The 15523-nt window shown below is 50.7% G+C and overlaps 5 protein-coding genes across 5 annotated transcripts; 3 read left to right on the top strand and 2 right to left on the bottom strand.

Moving 5' to 3' along the window:
• Nucleotides 1–723: 723 nt before the first annotated feature.
• On the top strand, nucleotides 724–4178 carry COCCADRAFT_25088 (uncharacterized protein; the record flags this gene model as incomplete). The annotated part of the gene is made up of 3 exons (XM_007712625.1): nucleotides 724–964; nucleotides 1022–3896; nucleotides 3959–4178. 3 exons carry the CDS (start codon nucleotides 724–726, stop codon nucleotides 4176–4178), a joined length of 3336 nt encoding a protein of 1111 aa, XP_007710815.1.
• Nucleotides 4179–4407: 229 nt separating this feature from the next.
• On the bottom strand, nucleotides 4408–6151 carry COCCADRAFT_35553 (uncharacterized protein; the record flags this gene model as incomplete). Its single annotated transcript, XM_007712648.1, has 2 exons — nucleotides 4408–4591; nucleotides 4701–6151. 2 exons carry the CDS (start codon nucleotides 6149–6151, stop codon nucleotides 4408–4410), a joined length of 1635 nt encoding a protein of 544 aa, XP_007710838.1.
• Nucleotides 6152–10260: 4109 nt separating this feature from the next.
• On the top strand, nucleotides 10261–11104 carry COCCADRAFT_35551 (uncharacterized protein; the record flags this gene model as incomplete). Its single annotated transcript, XM_007712647.1, has 2 exons — nucleotides 10261–10414; nucleotides 10473–11104. The coding sequence occupies 2 exons, from the start codon at nucleotides 10261–10263 to the stop codon at nucleotides 11102–11104; spliced, it is 786 nt and encodes a 261-aa protein (XP_007710837.1).
• A 129-nt stretch (nucleotides 11105–11233) lies between these two features.
• Nucleotides 11234–13005, bottom strand: COCCADRAFT_3829 (uncharacterized protein; the record flags this gene model as incomplete). Its single annotated transcript, XM_007712619.1, has 4 exons — nucleotides 11234–11408; nucleotides 11471–12481; nucleotides 12530–12754; nucleotides 12809–13005. The coding sequence occupies 4 exons, from the start codon at nucleotides 13003–13005 to the stop codon at nucleotides 11234–11236; spliced, it is 1608 nt and encodes a 535-aa protein (XP_007710809.1).
• Nucleotides 13006–13789: 784 nt separating this feature from the next.
• On the top strand, nucleotides 13790–15472 carry COCCADRAFT_3828 (uncharacterized protein; the record flags this gene model as incomplete). Its single annotated transcript, XM_007712618.1, has 1 exon — nucleotides 13790–15472. One exon carries the CDS (start codon nucleotides 13790–13792, stop codon nucleotides 15470–15472), a length of 1683 nt encoding a protein of 560 aa, XP_007710808.1.
• Between the last annotated feature and the right edge of the window lie 51 nt (nucleotides 15473–15523).

Raw genomic sequence — 15523 nt, 5'->3', positions numbered from 1 at the left:
AGTATATACAGTCAGATCGGAGGACGGACCAATTCTTACAAGCCATGGATGGGATCTGTACAAACATAAAATCTCTAGAGAAGAAATGTGGGAGAGACCGCTCAGTGTAGATCAAAACTTTCCTAGAGTATCAATGAGGCATCATCCAGATTGGGGAAAGCTGCAAGACGGAATCCACCGATCCGGGCAAGTTGTAGAGCTACAAGAATATTTGGTTTCGACAGCTATAGAATGTCACATACGAGAAGGTGATAAAGGACACTCTTGGTAGTCATCTGCGTGCATTCCTGGACTACTATGATCATGGACTTTATCTTCTCACCTGCCAAGAAACAGGTTCACAATACCGCCTTTGTCCAGAGAAAAAGCCTTTTCCTTACAGAGTTGTCTCAATCTCACCCAGGTCGACTATGTAATGTTAGATAAGATGTAGGTAGGGCTGCGGGTGGAGAAGTGGCCGGTCGTGTTTCGGCTGCGGTATCCCTGTTGGAGTTGCAGGGCCCATGCACTCCGTCACCACCGAGCGCGTGGGAACTTTGGCCAGTCACGACGACGTTGAACCAAGACTCGATGTCATATTGCTTCGACTGCACCGTTTCCTTGCCCCTGCATGTTGGATAAGCAGAGGCCCAACAGTACTCGATATACCAACCAAGATGCGATAAAACTCCTTTATTCCCCCATGCCGCTACCGATTGAACACCCCCGACCTGCGCCGCCACCATGTCCTCTCCCGATGCCTCGCGAAAGTCGACCGAAAGCTTCGAATTCCTATCGCCAAATCCTCCTCAGGGCTCGTTTGCGCCCCCATCACAACATGACTGGACAAGCAGGCCCAATTCGACGGGCGGGCGTTACAAGCCGCGACGTGGCTCAACCGCATCTTCAATTCACTCCATCGGCGGTTCACTCGACAGTAACTTCAAGACCACCATGGGCGCCGTGAGAGAGCAGAGCAACAATGGTGAAGACACACCCTGACACATGTCCGTGTATGCGCGGATAGCTAACCCCCGCTCAGCTATCTCGACGCTTCTGACCCCTCCCATTATGCGGACCGGCATGGTCCCCCATACAACCGCTACAGCTACCTCCAGCCACCGACCGCCCTCTACCAAGGACATACCTCCAGTGACTCTCGCCCATATCCCCCACGTCGACCCCTCAGCTTTCAATCCCTATCTCACCCAAGTCGGTAATCTCTATGATGCCTTTCAGCGTGCAAAGGCAGAGGCTGGCGAGTCTGCACAACAACCGAGGAGGGCATCAACAAAAGACGATGGTCCTGACAGCCTGGCTCCCTCGCCAGCTGGCACACCAAACCTAGCAGCAGCGCCCTTTGGCCCAGATACCACCCCCAAACCGAAACGCCGAACGAGCGCGTCAAAGCGTCCCTTACCGGCAATTACGCCGCTTTCTACGATACCCAATATTTACTTTGACGAAAACTTCCACATTGAGAACCCACGAACTTTTGACGTTGTCAGTGAGCGATCCGAGGTGGTGAGGCCGGTGAGGAGCATAAGTAGTGATGATCCGGGCGCGCTGGACGTACCACAACCGATAGGGAGGAAGGCCCTGGCAACGAATGCGATACTACAGGAGAAGCTATCATGGTACATGGACACTGTCGAGGTGCATCTGATATCCGCGATTTCAACAGCATCAACGTCCTTTTTCGCCGCCCTGGGATCACTCCGCGAACTGCAGACCGAAGCTGCAGACTCCGTCGCCAGGATAAAAGGGCTGAGAGAAGACCTGAAGAGATTGGATGAGCAGATGGCAATAGGGGGCTTGAAGGTTGTCGAAATGAAGAGGCGGAGAGAGAACCTGAGAAGGCTGGCCGACTCAGTCGACCAGCTCCAAGCCGTAATTATAGGGCTTTCATATTGCGACGAGGCCGTCGTTGAAGGCGACCTGGAAACTGCCATGACTCGGATCGAAATGATAGAACGCCTCGTTACTGGTGCATTGGATACCACCGACACACAGGGGACCTCGTGGCTGAAAACGCGGCTGCCCCCAAAACTAATTGATTTACGACCTTTAAGAGCCCTGGATGACGTATTTGAAAGTATGACTGAGATCAAGTTTCGGATCGGAAGAGGGTTCGAGGCACGTTTTGTAGACACCTTACTTACGGATCTGCGTGAGCACGTCAAGCGTGTCCCGAACCAGGAGACATTGGAAAGATGGGTCGCCGCCTCTCAGAAAGGACGGGGTAGCAATCAGAAGCTTAAGACAACTCTTCCTGCTTACATGTCGACCGAAAACGAGCTCCGAGCGGACCTCCGAGCTAGCTTATACGGCCTTAGTGGAGCACAGTTCACGAACCAGGCGAGTACAACGTTCAGGGAAGCGGTCCTAAAGGAAATGAAAATTATCATCAGGAAACATCTACCAAGCTCTTCAGATGACGATACCGGATCAATGGCCTCTGTATCAACAAGAGGTGGTCGCGGACAAAGCCAGGCGGACAAGAACTCGATTCTTGCACGAAACTTGCGAGCGATGGACCCTGGCGATGCAGAAGACTTCTTCGCCAACATTTTTACCGATATTGGCGAGGCACTGCGTCGACTCAGTACTTTGGTTAAAGTGTTGCTCGACGTAACCAGTGGTGTCACCACGCCCCCTGTCTCTGCAGGCGGTCTACTATCCCCTAGGAATTCCTACCTCAACAACATTGATGATTACCTGGGCAACGGCGTACCGCCACCCTCTTCCACCGACTTGCAGATGGAGATTATGCAAGCTTTGGATATGTCAAGCCTCCTTGGCCAGGCAGTCGATGCTGCCCAGACGCAGATCACTAAGTTGCTGAGAGTTCGCTCGGAGGCGACTGCAAGCCTCCCACTCGATAGATTCCTTAGGTATTTCACCATGTGCAGGCTGTTTGCCGACGAGTGCGAGGCAGTTTCTGGAAGATCCGGTGCTGCGTTGAAGGGCGTGGTGAACACACACATCACCGACTTCGTGTCCAAGTTTGGAGACTTTGAAAAACAGGAGCTTGCCAGAGCCATGGACTCAGATCGTTGGGAACCAAAAGACTTTGACGCCGAAGACACAGAGGTTCTTGCGCGGTTATTGAAGGGTATGGAGAGTGACCCTCCAAACTGGGCAGAAACTGGCAATATCCTGCGGGAGATTCAAGAACCGACTACAAATGGCACATCCGCTAAAACTAATGGCGGCTCTGAAGACAAACCCAAGGAGAAGAACAAGACTACTGTGCCCGCCATTGTGGACGAGGAAAAGTACACAATATCTTCGTCTTCTTCTGTCGTTATAAGGGGAATCGAGCGCTTCGAGATCCTCGTCTCCGTCATGCCAAGCATGACCTCTGAAGTCGCTGCCTCGTTGTGTGAATACATCAAGCTCTTCAACTCACGCCTATGCCAACTTATTCTTGGTGCTGGAGCCATACATTCGGCTGGTCTCAAGAATATCAATACCAAGCACCTTGCCATTGCGTCTCAAACCCTGTCTTTTATAATCGCTATCCTTCCCTACATCCGCGAGTGTTTCCGGCGCCGCATCGCCTCTGCCAGCAACAAGTCGTCTCTTGGCGAATTCGACAACGTCAAGCGCTTGCTGCACGACCAGCAGAATCAAATCCACGAGAAGCTGACAGATATTCTCTCCGGCCGTGCTACGGTGCACATGCGTAGTCTCAAAAAGGTTGATTGGGACAGCGAGGCTGAGGCCAACAAAGATGTTAGTCCCAGCATGGAGAGTTTGACCAAAGACACAGTCACTATGCACAAGGTTATCAACAAATACCTGAGCGAGATCCAGGTCCGCATGATCATGGGCCCGGTATTTGAAAGCTACAGGGAGCAGGTTGGTAAAGTCATCAAGGAAGCGCCTGTTAAGACGGCAGCAGGGAAAGCACGGTAAGTAAATCAGACTGCTTCGTCAACTGCGAATGTACATGTTTACTAACAAACTACCACAGTTTACTACGTGAAGCAAAACTCTTTGATGCAAAACTTGGTCCAATTGACGGCGCGGGTAACGTCGGTTCCCATCTCATTGGCCTGGTAGTCAGTAAGACGGTAGCGGAGCCAAAGGCTGAGCCAAAACCTGAATCCAAAGAAGCAGAAACAAAACAAGAGGGGAAAGAAGAGAAAGTAGAAGTGAGTGCGGAGAAGAAGGCTAATGGAGATATGACATGAAGTAGATACCCAGATAATCTCCTTCGAATCGAGACTTGAAATTTCGAATAGATGGTTTTATTGTCATATGATTTTTTGGGGGCTAACACATCTTCCCACACGCTGTAAGTTTCTTACATCTAAACGATTTCCAGAGGTCGAAATGGGCATCTTCATTCCCACTTGCAACAACGAACCCCCTCAGAGCATCTTTACATCACCCACACCAACTGGCTTCCTTATTCTCTTCTCACTCATCCTCCAGCGTCCACACCGCCTTGCGCCTCCTCGTCTCAATCTGCACCGAAAGCGGAACATGATACCTAATAACCCACAGAATCTTCGGTCCTTCAGCCAGAGGCTTGAAGTCATAATGCAGCAGTAAATACGAGATGATGATTTTGAGTTCGTGCGCAGCGAGGAAGCGACCTGGACTGTACTCTTGCATTAGCCTTCTCTCCATCTCTCCAAAGTTTCCGGCCAAAAAAAAGAGATCAACCGCTCTGGCGTACGTGGTAAGGGAAGGGGGGGGATAAAACGTACCAAGCATGTCTCCCATGCCCAAACTGCAAATGCTCAAAACTCGTTGTAACAAGTGCCTTTTGCTTAATACTCAACACATCGACATCTTTCCTCTCCTCCTCACTCAACTTTGCATATTCTTCCATCGGCCGCGAATACCGAAACGCATCGTATTCACCTGGGTTATCGTAAATCGTTTCGTCGCCCGCAATCGGCATCCAGGGACACGACAGCAGGGTGCCGTAGGGAAAATGCGTGCCATTTGGCGCTGTGACGCCGTTGTGAGCTACGATTTTGCGGGTGGAGAGAGTGAGGCCTATGGGAGATTTGCGTTGGGCTTCGCGGATGGCGGAGTCGAGGCGGTGCATGCGGGAGAGGCCTTGGGGGGTGTAGTGGCCGCCTTCTTCGTGGAGGATGCGGTGCGATTCCTCGCGAAGGGCGCGGATAGTTTGCTGTCCGGCGTGCAGGATGTTGATGATTGAGTCGTACATAGTCAGTACTGTTGTCTGACTGGCGAAGAGGACGCCCATTGTGCGGAGGGCGAGTCGGTGTGGTTGCATTTCTTCCGGGCGGTTTTCGGATTGCGCGGTGCGGTAGGACCATGTGAAGAAGTCTTGGGGTTCGGTCCAGGAGGTGTAGTCGGGGTGGCCAGCGTCCTTCTTTTGGATGTCGGCGATGCGCTGTTTGATTATGGGTAGGGCGAAGCGGGATGCTTGCCTGAAGTGGTATCTGTTGCGTAGACTTAGGAGGGCACCAGCAAGTGGCTGGATTGCTTTGGGTGTGAGGACTACCATGATTTGCATGAGTGTAATGTCCATGGTCAAAGCCTGAGCGGCCTTGTTAAACTCGGGATTGTGGCATAGAGGGGGTCCGACAGTTAGGAAGCTGGATAGACGGGGGACTATCTTGGAGAACGAGCCCATGACGTCCAGCTTCATCCAACTCTCCGTGTCAGTACCGAAGACATCCATAATAGCCCCCGGTATCTGGTCATTGAGGCCTAGAATAAGTGTTTTTAGATTGCGGATCATGTTCTTGTGGATGACGTGTTCGTGATAGGGGTCTTTGAGAATGATGGGGTCGAGAAGCACCCAGTCGCCGTTAAACATATCGTAGTGAGGCTCACTCGCACTGGCAACCTCATCAGATAGGTCAAACATCCATGCCATTTGGCTTTTCGGTATGACAATCTCAGGCGGCATGCCCAGCGTGGGGGGCAACACAAAAGCCTGGTCATTGCGGTTGTATTGGTAGTATCCAGTAACCACCCATTCTTTACTCTTCGTAACAGCGAAGAAGTTGCGAATCCCACCTATCCACCCTGTCCCGTAGCCCATACATGGTACGTCTGCAGGTAATTTCGGTGCGGTGAGAAAGTAGTAGACTGTAGCGGTGATCCAGTACGTGACGATGGCAACGACAATGTGCGGAAGCGTCAATAGGCCGTACAGCCCCAATCCCTCCGCTCCCATGTTGAGTGTCTCTGATGGTGGATCAGTGATGGAACATCTGAATTCATGGGTCCGGTGGCACAGTCTACAGCATACTTATATATATGAGTAGCGGCCGGCCAACGGGGCTGGGTAGACCCCAGCAGCATTGCCAGATGAAACAACGCTGCGCTGCATGTCACTGACAACCTTTCCTCATTGATCTGTGCACGATCGCCGACCATTTCATACCGTCGGAGGTCCTCCGCTGTAGCCGCCAAATCATCAATTGCGATGAACCTCTTGGTGAGCAAGTCAAAATTGAATCGCCCTACTAAGTATTAGCAGCCGCAGCACACTGCCCACTGGATGTGCGGAACGAGAAATGAGAGCCATCTGGGCATAACAGCTATATTCCCAAGTTCTGCACTACAAACGCAACATCTGCCCGTCTGGTACGAGTAAATTCATTCCATTCTTCTTTGGTTTGGCTGACGTGAGCAGTACGAAGTTCAGGGCCTGGTAAGTGCTTTATTCTCTTGGTCTTATTTGCAGTAGCGTCGGTCAAACCTCCGAGGATTGTATAACCGACGTCCCAGAAGACCGGTAGCGATGTGCTTAGGATGATTAGGTAGTTTGGGAGCTACGACCGTATATGGAGGTACTCCTGTGAGGTAAAGATGGATGTCTTACTACAAGACACGCCGTAGTGGGCGAAATTTGTATCCACAATGGGGATTAATCGAAAAGCAAAACGACGAAACCAACAGGAAACAGCATACAAAAGGTCGTGATATATCTAGTGCCAGGCAGTAGTCACCAAGAAGTCTTGGCCAGAAACATACGGGTACAGACGAATAAAAACCCCTCTTTCTAAAAACCTATCTACCATGTATATACCAGAATGCTGATTGACTCTAACTGAATCATATGTACTACCCAAACTTCTCCGCCCCTACAAACTTAATCACATTCCTCAACAGATCCATGCCTGTCGTCTCACACGCCAACAGCAAGCTATCCACACCCGGTATCCGCTCCAAATCCTCCTGCGTCTGTGGCCGCGCACGCACAATTAGATCGAGCGTGTGTGGCGAGACGATGGGCGGAGCGGTAGGTGGCCGGCGTTCTGGGAGTTTGCTCGTGACGAGTTTGCTGAATGCTAGAAGTTTGGATTTTGCAATGCGGGAGGAAGGGCTGAGGCCGGAATCCGATATCAATGGTGCTTGCCTTGGAGAGGTATGGGATGGGCTCTTTCGGATGGTAGGCCCCGATTTTGAGGGTGTTGCTCTGCTTGCTGCAAGGGAAAGTGCATGGGATATGGATGGTTCTTGGGAAAAGTTCCTCTCTTGTCTTGCACGAGGGGTAAGGCCAGTAAGGAGGGAATCGGATTTTGAGTCGTGCAAGGATTTAAAGCGCGGTGGTGTCTCATGGGGTTCATGAACATGGTGGTGTACGTGATTCTGCTTTGTTGGACTCTCGGCCCACTTGCGCTTTGTGCCAGAGCTTTCTCGCCGCTTGCTCGGACTGCCAAAGTCTAGAGATAGGAGTGTATCATTGGAGCCGTAATCTGACTCGTCGTCTTTCAGGGCGGCGCCATCTGTGTTAAGCTTGGACTCGGCTAGAGTGAAAGATAAACCGGTATGTAGTTGAGGCGCCCTTGGTGCTGAGTCGTCGAAAGCAAGGGACGAAGACGAGTCTGATGAGACCTGACGAGCCACCTGGATGCAGCGTGGTGTGCAGAGAACTTGAGCATCCTCTTCCTTTGACGGTGAACGTTTGTCGGTGCTGGCTGGCTTCTCGATACTGTTTTTTGTTAGGAATTCCGAAATGGCCTGAAGCCATTCATTTCCGTAATTCTGCTGTTGAACCTTCCCCACACCTCTGATCGCAAGCAAAGCAGATGTATCCAGAGGTCGTGCCAGTGCAATGGCCCTGAGCAAAACATCCGAAACTACACGCGTTGGCGAGACTTTTCCCTTGTCTGCAAGAAGCGCTCGACGCACAAGCAGCATTTCATAAAGAGCCTGCGAGGTCTCGTCAAGAGGCTCTAAGCTCTTTTTTGTAGCCAGTACTTTAGAGGTTGTCGATGCTACACTGCTCTTTACAGGCTTGACACCAAAAAAATCTGCTGTTGTGATAGTTGTTCCATCTCCAACATCTAAAATGATTGGATCGTCCCTTGAAGCTCTCCCGATTGGGTACCTTTCCGCATATATTGGGGGAGGTGGCGTCGGCTTCATTGCGAGTCTCTTTGCATTCATGCATTTGTAAAGCATGAAACCGGCGTAAGCATCTCCGGCTGCATATTCGATCTGCTCTTCTGACAACGGTTTGCTCCAGTTGCTTGTCCTCACATCACCTTTGTACAGTGGTAAACCAAGCTGTTCTTCCACTTGTTGTGCCAAGCTCACCAGTTTGACAGTTACATACTCTGGTGTGCGAGGCCCGAACTTCACAAGCCGGTTTAGATGACTCAATTCAATGGCACCTTTCGGCTGGAGTCCAAAGTATCGGCTCAATCTTGAGAAATCAGCTCTCAATATGTTGACCCCCACCTTTCCGATATTTGGATTCTCAATGATCTTCTTCAATGAAGGCGCAATGATGTCGCTACTTGTCTTTCCTGGATGCAGTCCGATGTGGATCAGCCCGATTTTGTCTTCAGAAGCAATCTGAATTAGACCAATTTTATTTTGCAGAGTGTCTTCGACCCAATACCCCCAAGGCCATTCCATGTCGAATCCAATGATAGGCTCCTCGAGAAATCGCTGGGCAATGGCTTCCGAGTCTGCTTTCGTTTTGCTATACATGATTTCAATCTCCTTGCCCTCCGGCCCCCGGTAAAAGCGGTGGCTCCACCATAAGGGCGGCGCAGGTTGATCTGAAGAAAAGCCATATGATCGCAGCGTGGTGGGTTGTGCTTTGGGCAATTGCAAGAAGAAGGAAAGTGGCCATTGTGAAGTTGTTGACTTGATAGTGGAAGCGGCTTCAGCTTTAGTGGAGGCGGTAGCGGCCATCAGACGCCGTCTACTACAACTCCAAAGCAGACTCCGTGAGCTCCGCCTGCTGCGGTGGATCGTCGTAGAAAGCATGGGGAGGCTGCGTGATCATGAGGGGTGCAGGGCCGCCATCGGCGCTAGGAAGCACAGACTGTCATTGTACGCGCTGTCACGTGAGTGCCGGCTAGCGCGTTTGACCTTGTCCTCACTATTACCTGGAGTACGATGTTATCACCTGCAGTCACAATGCCATTGCGAGCTTCATCATCAAACTCCTTGGCTTCGCCTCTAGGAATGTCCCTAGTACGGTTCCGGATAACGTCTTTTACTTTCAGCTCAAGAATGCCGCATTCCAATTGATCATGACCGCATAAAAAAACCAATCGCACAGCCCCATTGTCATGGTGTCCACATCTTTGGGCAAAGCCCTCGATTACGCAGTCCGTTTCCTGGAATTAGCCTGTTTTTTTTTCCGCATCGGGTGTCGATGTTGCATCCGATTGCTGCACATCAATGTGCCGAAGAGCTGACCAAGGCAAGTCCCGGGACGCCTCATGGAGACCCGAACGAACCAAGAAACTTTCAACCAGCCATGTTGATACTTGTCTCTCCTTCACATATTGGTTCAAAGCCTTGCGCAACCATTCAGGACAAGGCCTTGGTCCGGAATCTTGGATAAGCTGACATAGATCATGACGGGGCGTAAATCCTATCGCATCCCCGATGACCCAGCCTTTGCACTGACCGCCAAGATTTGCCTTGGACTCTTACCTTGAACGCCTCACCAGGAGAAGCAACAGATTACCCAATTAGGTAACAGCTTATTGCTTCTTTGATACACTTCGGGAATGCAATGTGGTTTTTGCCAAGACGCGACACCTGGGCCCTCGTGCAGTACCCGTTTCAAGGATACGCGAACCAGCCTTCGTGAGCACAACATCTGCCCTATGCATTGATCACGGTGCGACAGCTTGTGGCACAGCTCTTGCATTCTTGCCTTGGGGCCGCGTATGCCTGTTTTGTATATTAAGGTAGATATTCTCCCATTAGGCTTGCAGGGCCACATTCATACTGAGATACCATTCCCATTCACCTGCTCAAACGACTGTTTTCCGATTTTGCACATTTATCACGAGCATCACAAACATCATGTTTTTCTCCACATCAATATTGGCCATTGCCATTGCTGGCCTTGTACAGGCGCAGGCACCGCCTGGTTTCACACCTGAGGCTGCAAACAAACTCGAGGTCATTTTCAACTCCACAATGATCGATACCCCAGGCCAACTGATACCAAGAGCCGGTAAGTATTCGGTGCTACTTACCATGTTTCCTAGAAACAGCGTCTGACATGTATCTAGCCGCCGCAACCCAGCCCAGACTTGCTTTATCCAGCGCCTTGATCAACATGAATGAACAGTACATGTTCATCATGCTAGACCTGGATGTCCCACCAGCAAACGGCACCACAGAACGCCGCGTACTCTTGCACTGCATGAACACGGGCTTCCGAGCAACAAGGCAGCAACTCAGCGGCGCCGCCAGACTTCTCGCCTCATCCCAAACAGGCCCAGCAGCATATCTTCCTCCAAACCCGCCACCAGTCGACACAGTCCCCCATCGCTACGTCGAGCTCTTGTTCAAGCAACCTTCCAACCTCAGTGTTTCTGAATCTACTTATGCCAATGTGCAAAATCGCATCAACTTCGATATTGAGGCTTTCATGTCGGACAACGGTGTGGACGCTCCTCTTGCGGCGAATTATTTTCACGTGGATGGACGAGCAGGTGCAGCATCAGCAACTGGATCTTCAGCTTCGGTGAGCGGAGCTCCAGCAGCAGCGACCGGTGCGTCACCGAGTGGTACCGGTGCGGGAGCTGCACCTTCGAGTACGCTAGTGCCGTTTGAAGGCGCAGCTGGCAAGGCTAGCGTTCCGGTTAGGACGGCGGCCCAGCTTGGTGGCTTAGCACTGTTTGCTCTGTTGGTCTTGTAAGATAAGCTAAGTTCTGTATATTTCTAGTTATGCCTTGATGAGATTGTATTCCAATTTATTTTTGACCTCTTTGAATTCTCTACTTTCAAATACTCTAAATATTGCTGTGTTGCTGTGACAATACAGCTTTCAGAACGAAGCCTTCTCAGCATTAACAATGCTGTAGTATTTACTGCTACTCTTGGTTCGCATGGCCTTGCCATATTTTATCGCAACCAGGAACATTGACGAAGCAGCCATTCCGATGAAAGCAGCAGAGATGAAGCAGTTCTGGTATCCGAGGGTTCTCAACCACGGTGTGATACTACTATTCGTCAGCGCCGTCTCTCAGACTTTCCAGGACATGAACGAGGAAAAAAGACTTACCCATAACTAATCGCAAACGACATGGTATTTCGGACGAGAATAACCGAAACAATAGCATCCCCGCTGATATCATGATAACTATCGACCATGTAGTTAACACTGAGCGTGACTCCAATCGTCGACGAGAAAGCCAGACATGCCATTGCAACCATGAGTCCAGACCAGTGCACCCCATGTGCAGCGCCGACGCCCCACAGGATCAGGGAAGCAGGTACCATGACCAGACAGAGCACAAAAGGCCAGAGCCTGTACTCCGCTTCCATGATACCGTTGTTCTTCCGCGCGAGTTTGATAGTCAGCCAATCGCTGAATCGGCCGGAGAAAAAGACGCCAACGATCACCCCGATGCAGCACGAAACGTAGCTGAGACCGACCATTGAGGGCTTGAAGTTGTAGCCTGGGCCTCCGAGGATGATGGAGGTCGTGGCGTTGAGGACGTTGAACCAGATGAGGTAGGAGCCGTAGCTGAATCCGGAGTAGAAAATCAGGGGCCAGGTGAGGTATAGTAGGCTGCGCTTTGCGCGCTCGAAGACGTTAGTGCCTGAGGACGGCTGCCAGAGAGAAAGTTTCTGGATATATGTCTTTGAAGAGGTTACAATTTCGTCGCTTCCCGTCGTCTGTCTGGTTGCTGCTTCGACTTTTTCTTCGTCGGGTACACCTTTTTGAGGTGGTTGTGAGCTAGGTATTTGGATGGGTACCCCGTCGACTTTACGGACGTAGTTTGATTCTTCCAGGCAGAAGAAGAGGAATATGAGGGTGCAGCCGAGGAAAATGGCGGGCCAGTAGAAGACCCATTGCCAGCCTTGGCCTTCAGAGATAAATCCGCTGATGATTGGAGCGAAGTAGTTGCTGCCCGCGAGTGAGAGGGCGTAGTAGCCCATGTAGAGCCCGCGTTGGTGGGTGAAGTATACGTCAGTTACTGAGATCTCAGGGAGGGCTTCTACGGGGGCGACGAAGAAGCCTGTTACGATGCATCGAGCGATCCATTCGCCATTGCTCTTGACGTGGGCGCTGGAACGGTCAGTGAGTTCAAAGAAGCATACATCATGGTTTTCATACCTCCAGATGCTGGTACCAATAGCTCCCAAAACAGATACCAGAAAAGTGAGTCGTTTTCCATATCGCAAAGCAAACGGCTGCCAGAAGAGGAGTCCCCACCCAAGAAACAGAAACATATAACCTGTGCCTTCATTTAGGGTTGACACGGAGACTCCAGAGGCCTTTGAAAGCGGCACTAATACAGAATATACTGTTGATACCGCGATACCAGTCATCCACGTATATCTTCACGAAAAGCATTAGCAATTGACTACAGAAGCTGGTCAGGTGGGCACGCACAGGTTGATACATATAGTGGACATGACTTTACGGCGTGGAGACCAATTGAGCGGGTCATTCGGGTCGCTCGAGGGTGCAGGGTCCAGAACAATATCTCCATCTTCAGCATGGCGAGCGCGCATGCTGTGGTCCAGGTCCACTAAATGAACGGTACCTGGAACAGGTCTCACGTCAAGATCATTAAATTCGCCTGCCATCTTGAAGAATACAATATCGCTCAATCAAATGGGAAGAGACGTTTAGGGCATTGGGAGAAGATGGGAAACATTATATGGATGTTGGGGTATGCGGGTGGGGTTATCCGAGCATTGGTTGTGCAGGGTGCGACAGGTTACTCAATCGCGTCAACTTGCTTTTGATAAGATTCTGTATGATCTCCAACCTCCATGATTTTGTCCTGAAAGTTGATTTTCAGGAGTTGAGAGATAGCAATGTGCTGTGATAGGCAGATGACAAAGGACGCGGTTGAGTAGCTATCGTGCGAGCCGGGGTGTAGTTGAGAAAACAGTAAGTCCACGCGAAAATGGCAAGTCTGATGATAACAAGCAGGTCATTCTGCAGGTTAGTCCAACTATATGCTAGATTACCCGGTTTCTTTGATACGATTTTGATTCGTGATTGGCATGATACATAGACGTTTTGTAAAGTGGTAAGGATGAAGGTATCGATTCATGCGGGGGAGCGGGGGTTAAGCGGGGCTACGACTATCTGTCACGGAACAGCTGGCCACCGGGATGGTTCCGCTCTTGACCCCGATTTCTCTATCATGGTATCGTGCCGGCAGTTGGAGAATTGGACCGCCATGTTGCCCAGTGCTGGATCCGCATGATTGATGTACCATAAAACTAATGCACGGCTTGCTTCCGCTTAACACCGGAGATGACTAACGAATTGCACATAAGGGGCTTGTGATTCCCCATCGCGTGTACGGAAAGTGTGAACTCTTTGTATTTATTTTTTTGCTGTTATTTGTCCGTCAGAATGCCTGGTCATCCTTCCCGCCTCGCAATACTTCAACCTAAACCCCTGCTTCAGGGTACACCGGAATACGAGAAGAAGCGTACCGCCCTTCTTGAGGCCTTCGCGGAAAAAGTGCCTCCAGAACTGCGGCTATCATCAGATTTCTTCTCAAACCCGCCAAGGGATGTTTCTGGTGTACCTGCAGAGTGTGGTATCTTGACTCCTGCCGAGATCGATATCACGGAAAAGTACGATGCGGTAGGCCTTGCGGAAGCTATCGCTGCCCGTAATTTGACAGCTGTTCAAGTAGCCACTGCCTACTCTAAACGAGCCATCATTGCGCATCAATTAACGTGCTGCTTGACACAATGGTTCATGGACGACGCAATTAAGAGAGCTCAGGAGCTCGACGATTATCTGGAGAAGAACGGAAGGACAGTTGGACCTTTACATGGGGTACCAATTAGCATCAAGGAGCATATACCCATTGCTGCGACTTACTCCTCCAGTGGATCAATGGCAAGCACGCAGTTCAATGAAAAGGATTGCGTCATGGTATCCATATTGCGAAGTATGGGCGCGGTATTTTACTGCAAGACAAACCAGCCACAGGGAATCATGCATTTAGAAACTACATCACATTACGGTCGCACTATAAATCCATTCAATACTGACCTCAGCGCTGGAGGTTCATCAGGTGGTGAGGCAGCACTAGTGGCCATGAAAGGATCAGTTCTTGGTGTGGGCGCAGACATTGGCGGTAGCATCAGAGGTCCTGCGGCGTTCTGCGGTGTCTATGGATACAAGACTACGTCGTATGTACTTCCAGCAAAGGATTATGTTGCGTTACCATTCTCCGCCGAACTCAACATCCTAGCCAGCACTGGCCCGTTCAGTCGAAGCCTACGGGACATAGACTTGTTCATGAATACCGTCATTGGCCAGAAGCCGTGGCTTCAAGATCAAAAGCTAGTTCCTTTGCCATGGACGGGCTTGCAAACTCCAACCAGAAAGCCATTACGAATAGGTATCATCGAAAACGACGGCTTCATCGAGCCCCAGCCTCCTGTCAAGCGCGCTATAGCATGGGCTAGATCACGACTGTCCGATCCAAAACACTCTGGTATCTTTGACATCAAAGACTTCAAACCTTACAACGCAGCAGAAGCATGGAAAATGATCCGACGCATGTACTGGCCTGGAGCTGGAATAAAGGAAACAGAGGCCTACGAAGCATCAGGCGAACCTATTCTCGAGTTAACAGAATGGGGCTGGAAGGACGCCAAACCACACGGCATGCTCGATGCCTCTCAAGTCACCGATCTCCGCGCCGAGCGTGACAAGTTCCGCTACGCATTTGCCGACAGCTGGAACAAACAGGAAGTCGATATCGTTATCGGACCTGCGTTTGTAGGCCCAGCTTGTGCACACGACTCGGCCTTCTACTGGACGTATACTAGTCTCTACAATTTTGTGGATTATCCAGGCGTTGTTGTGCCGACGCCGATAAAGACTGAGGCAAAGGAGGAATATGCCGCGGATTATAAGCCGTTGAGTGAGGAGTGCAAACATGTCAAGGAACTTTGGGAGCAGTCGAATTTTGAGGGGGCGCCGATTACGCTGCAGGTTAATGCGAGGAGGTATCATGATAGTGACTTGTTTGGCGCGTTGGCGGTGTTGAAGGATGCACTTAAGCTTCCATGATACGGTGAGTGAGTGTGAATCCTTGTGCTGTTGAGCCTATGTGTTTCTGGA

This window comes from Bipolaris zeicola, assembly GCF_000523435.1.
Source record: "Bipolaris zeicola 26-R-13 unplaced genomic scaffold scaffold_47, whole genome shotgun sequence".
NCBI lineage: Eukaryota > Fungi > Ascomycota > Dothideomycetes > Pleosporales > Pleosporaceae > Bipolaris > Bipolaris zeicola.
The sequence above is the reverse complement of the archived record's forward strand: the minus strand, read 5'-3'. Positions and strand labels throughout refer to the sequence as shown.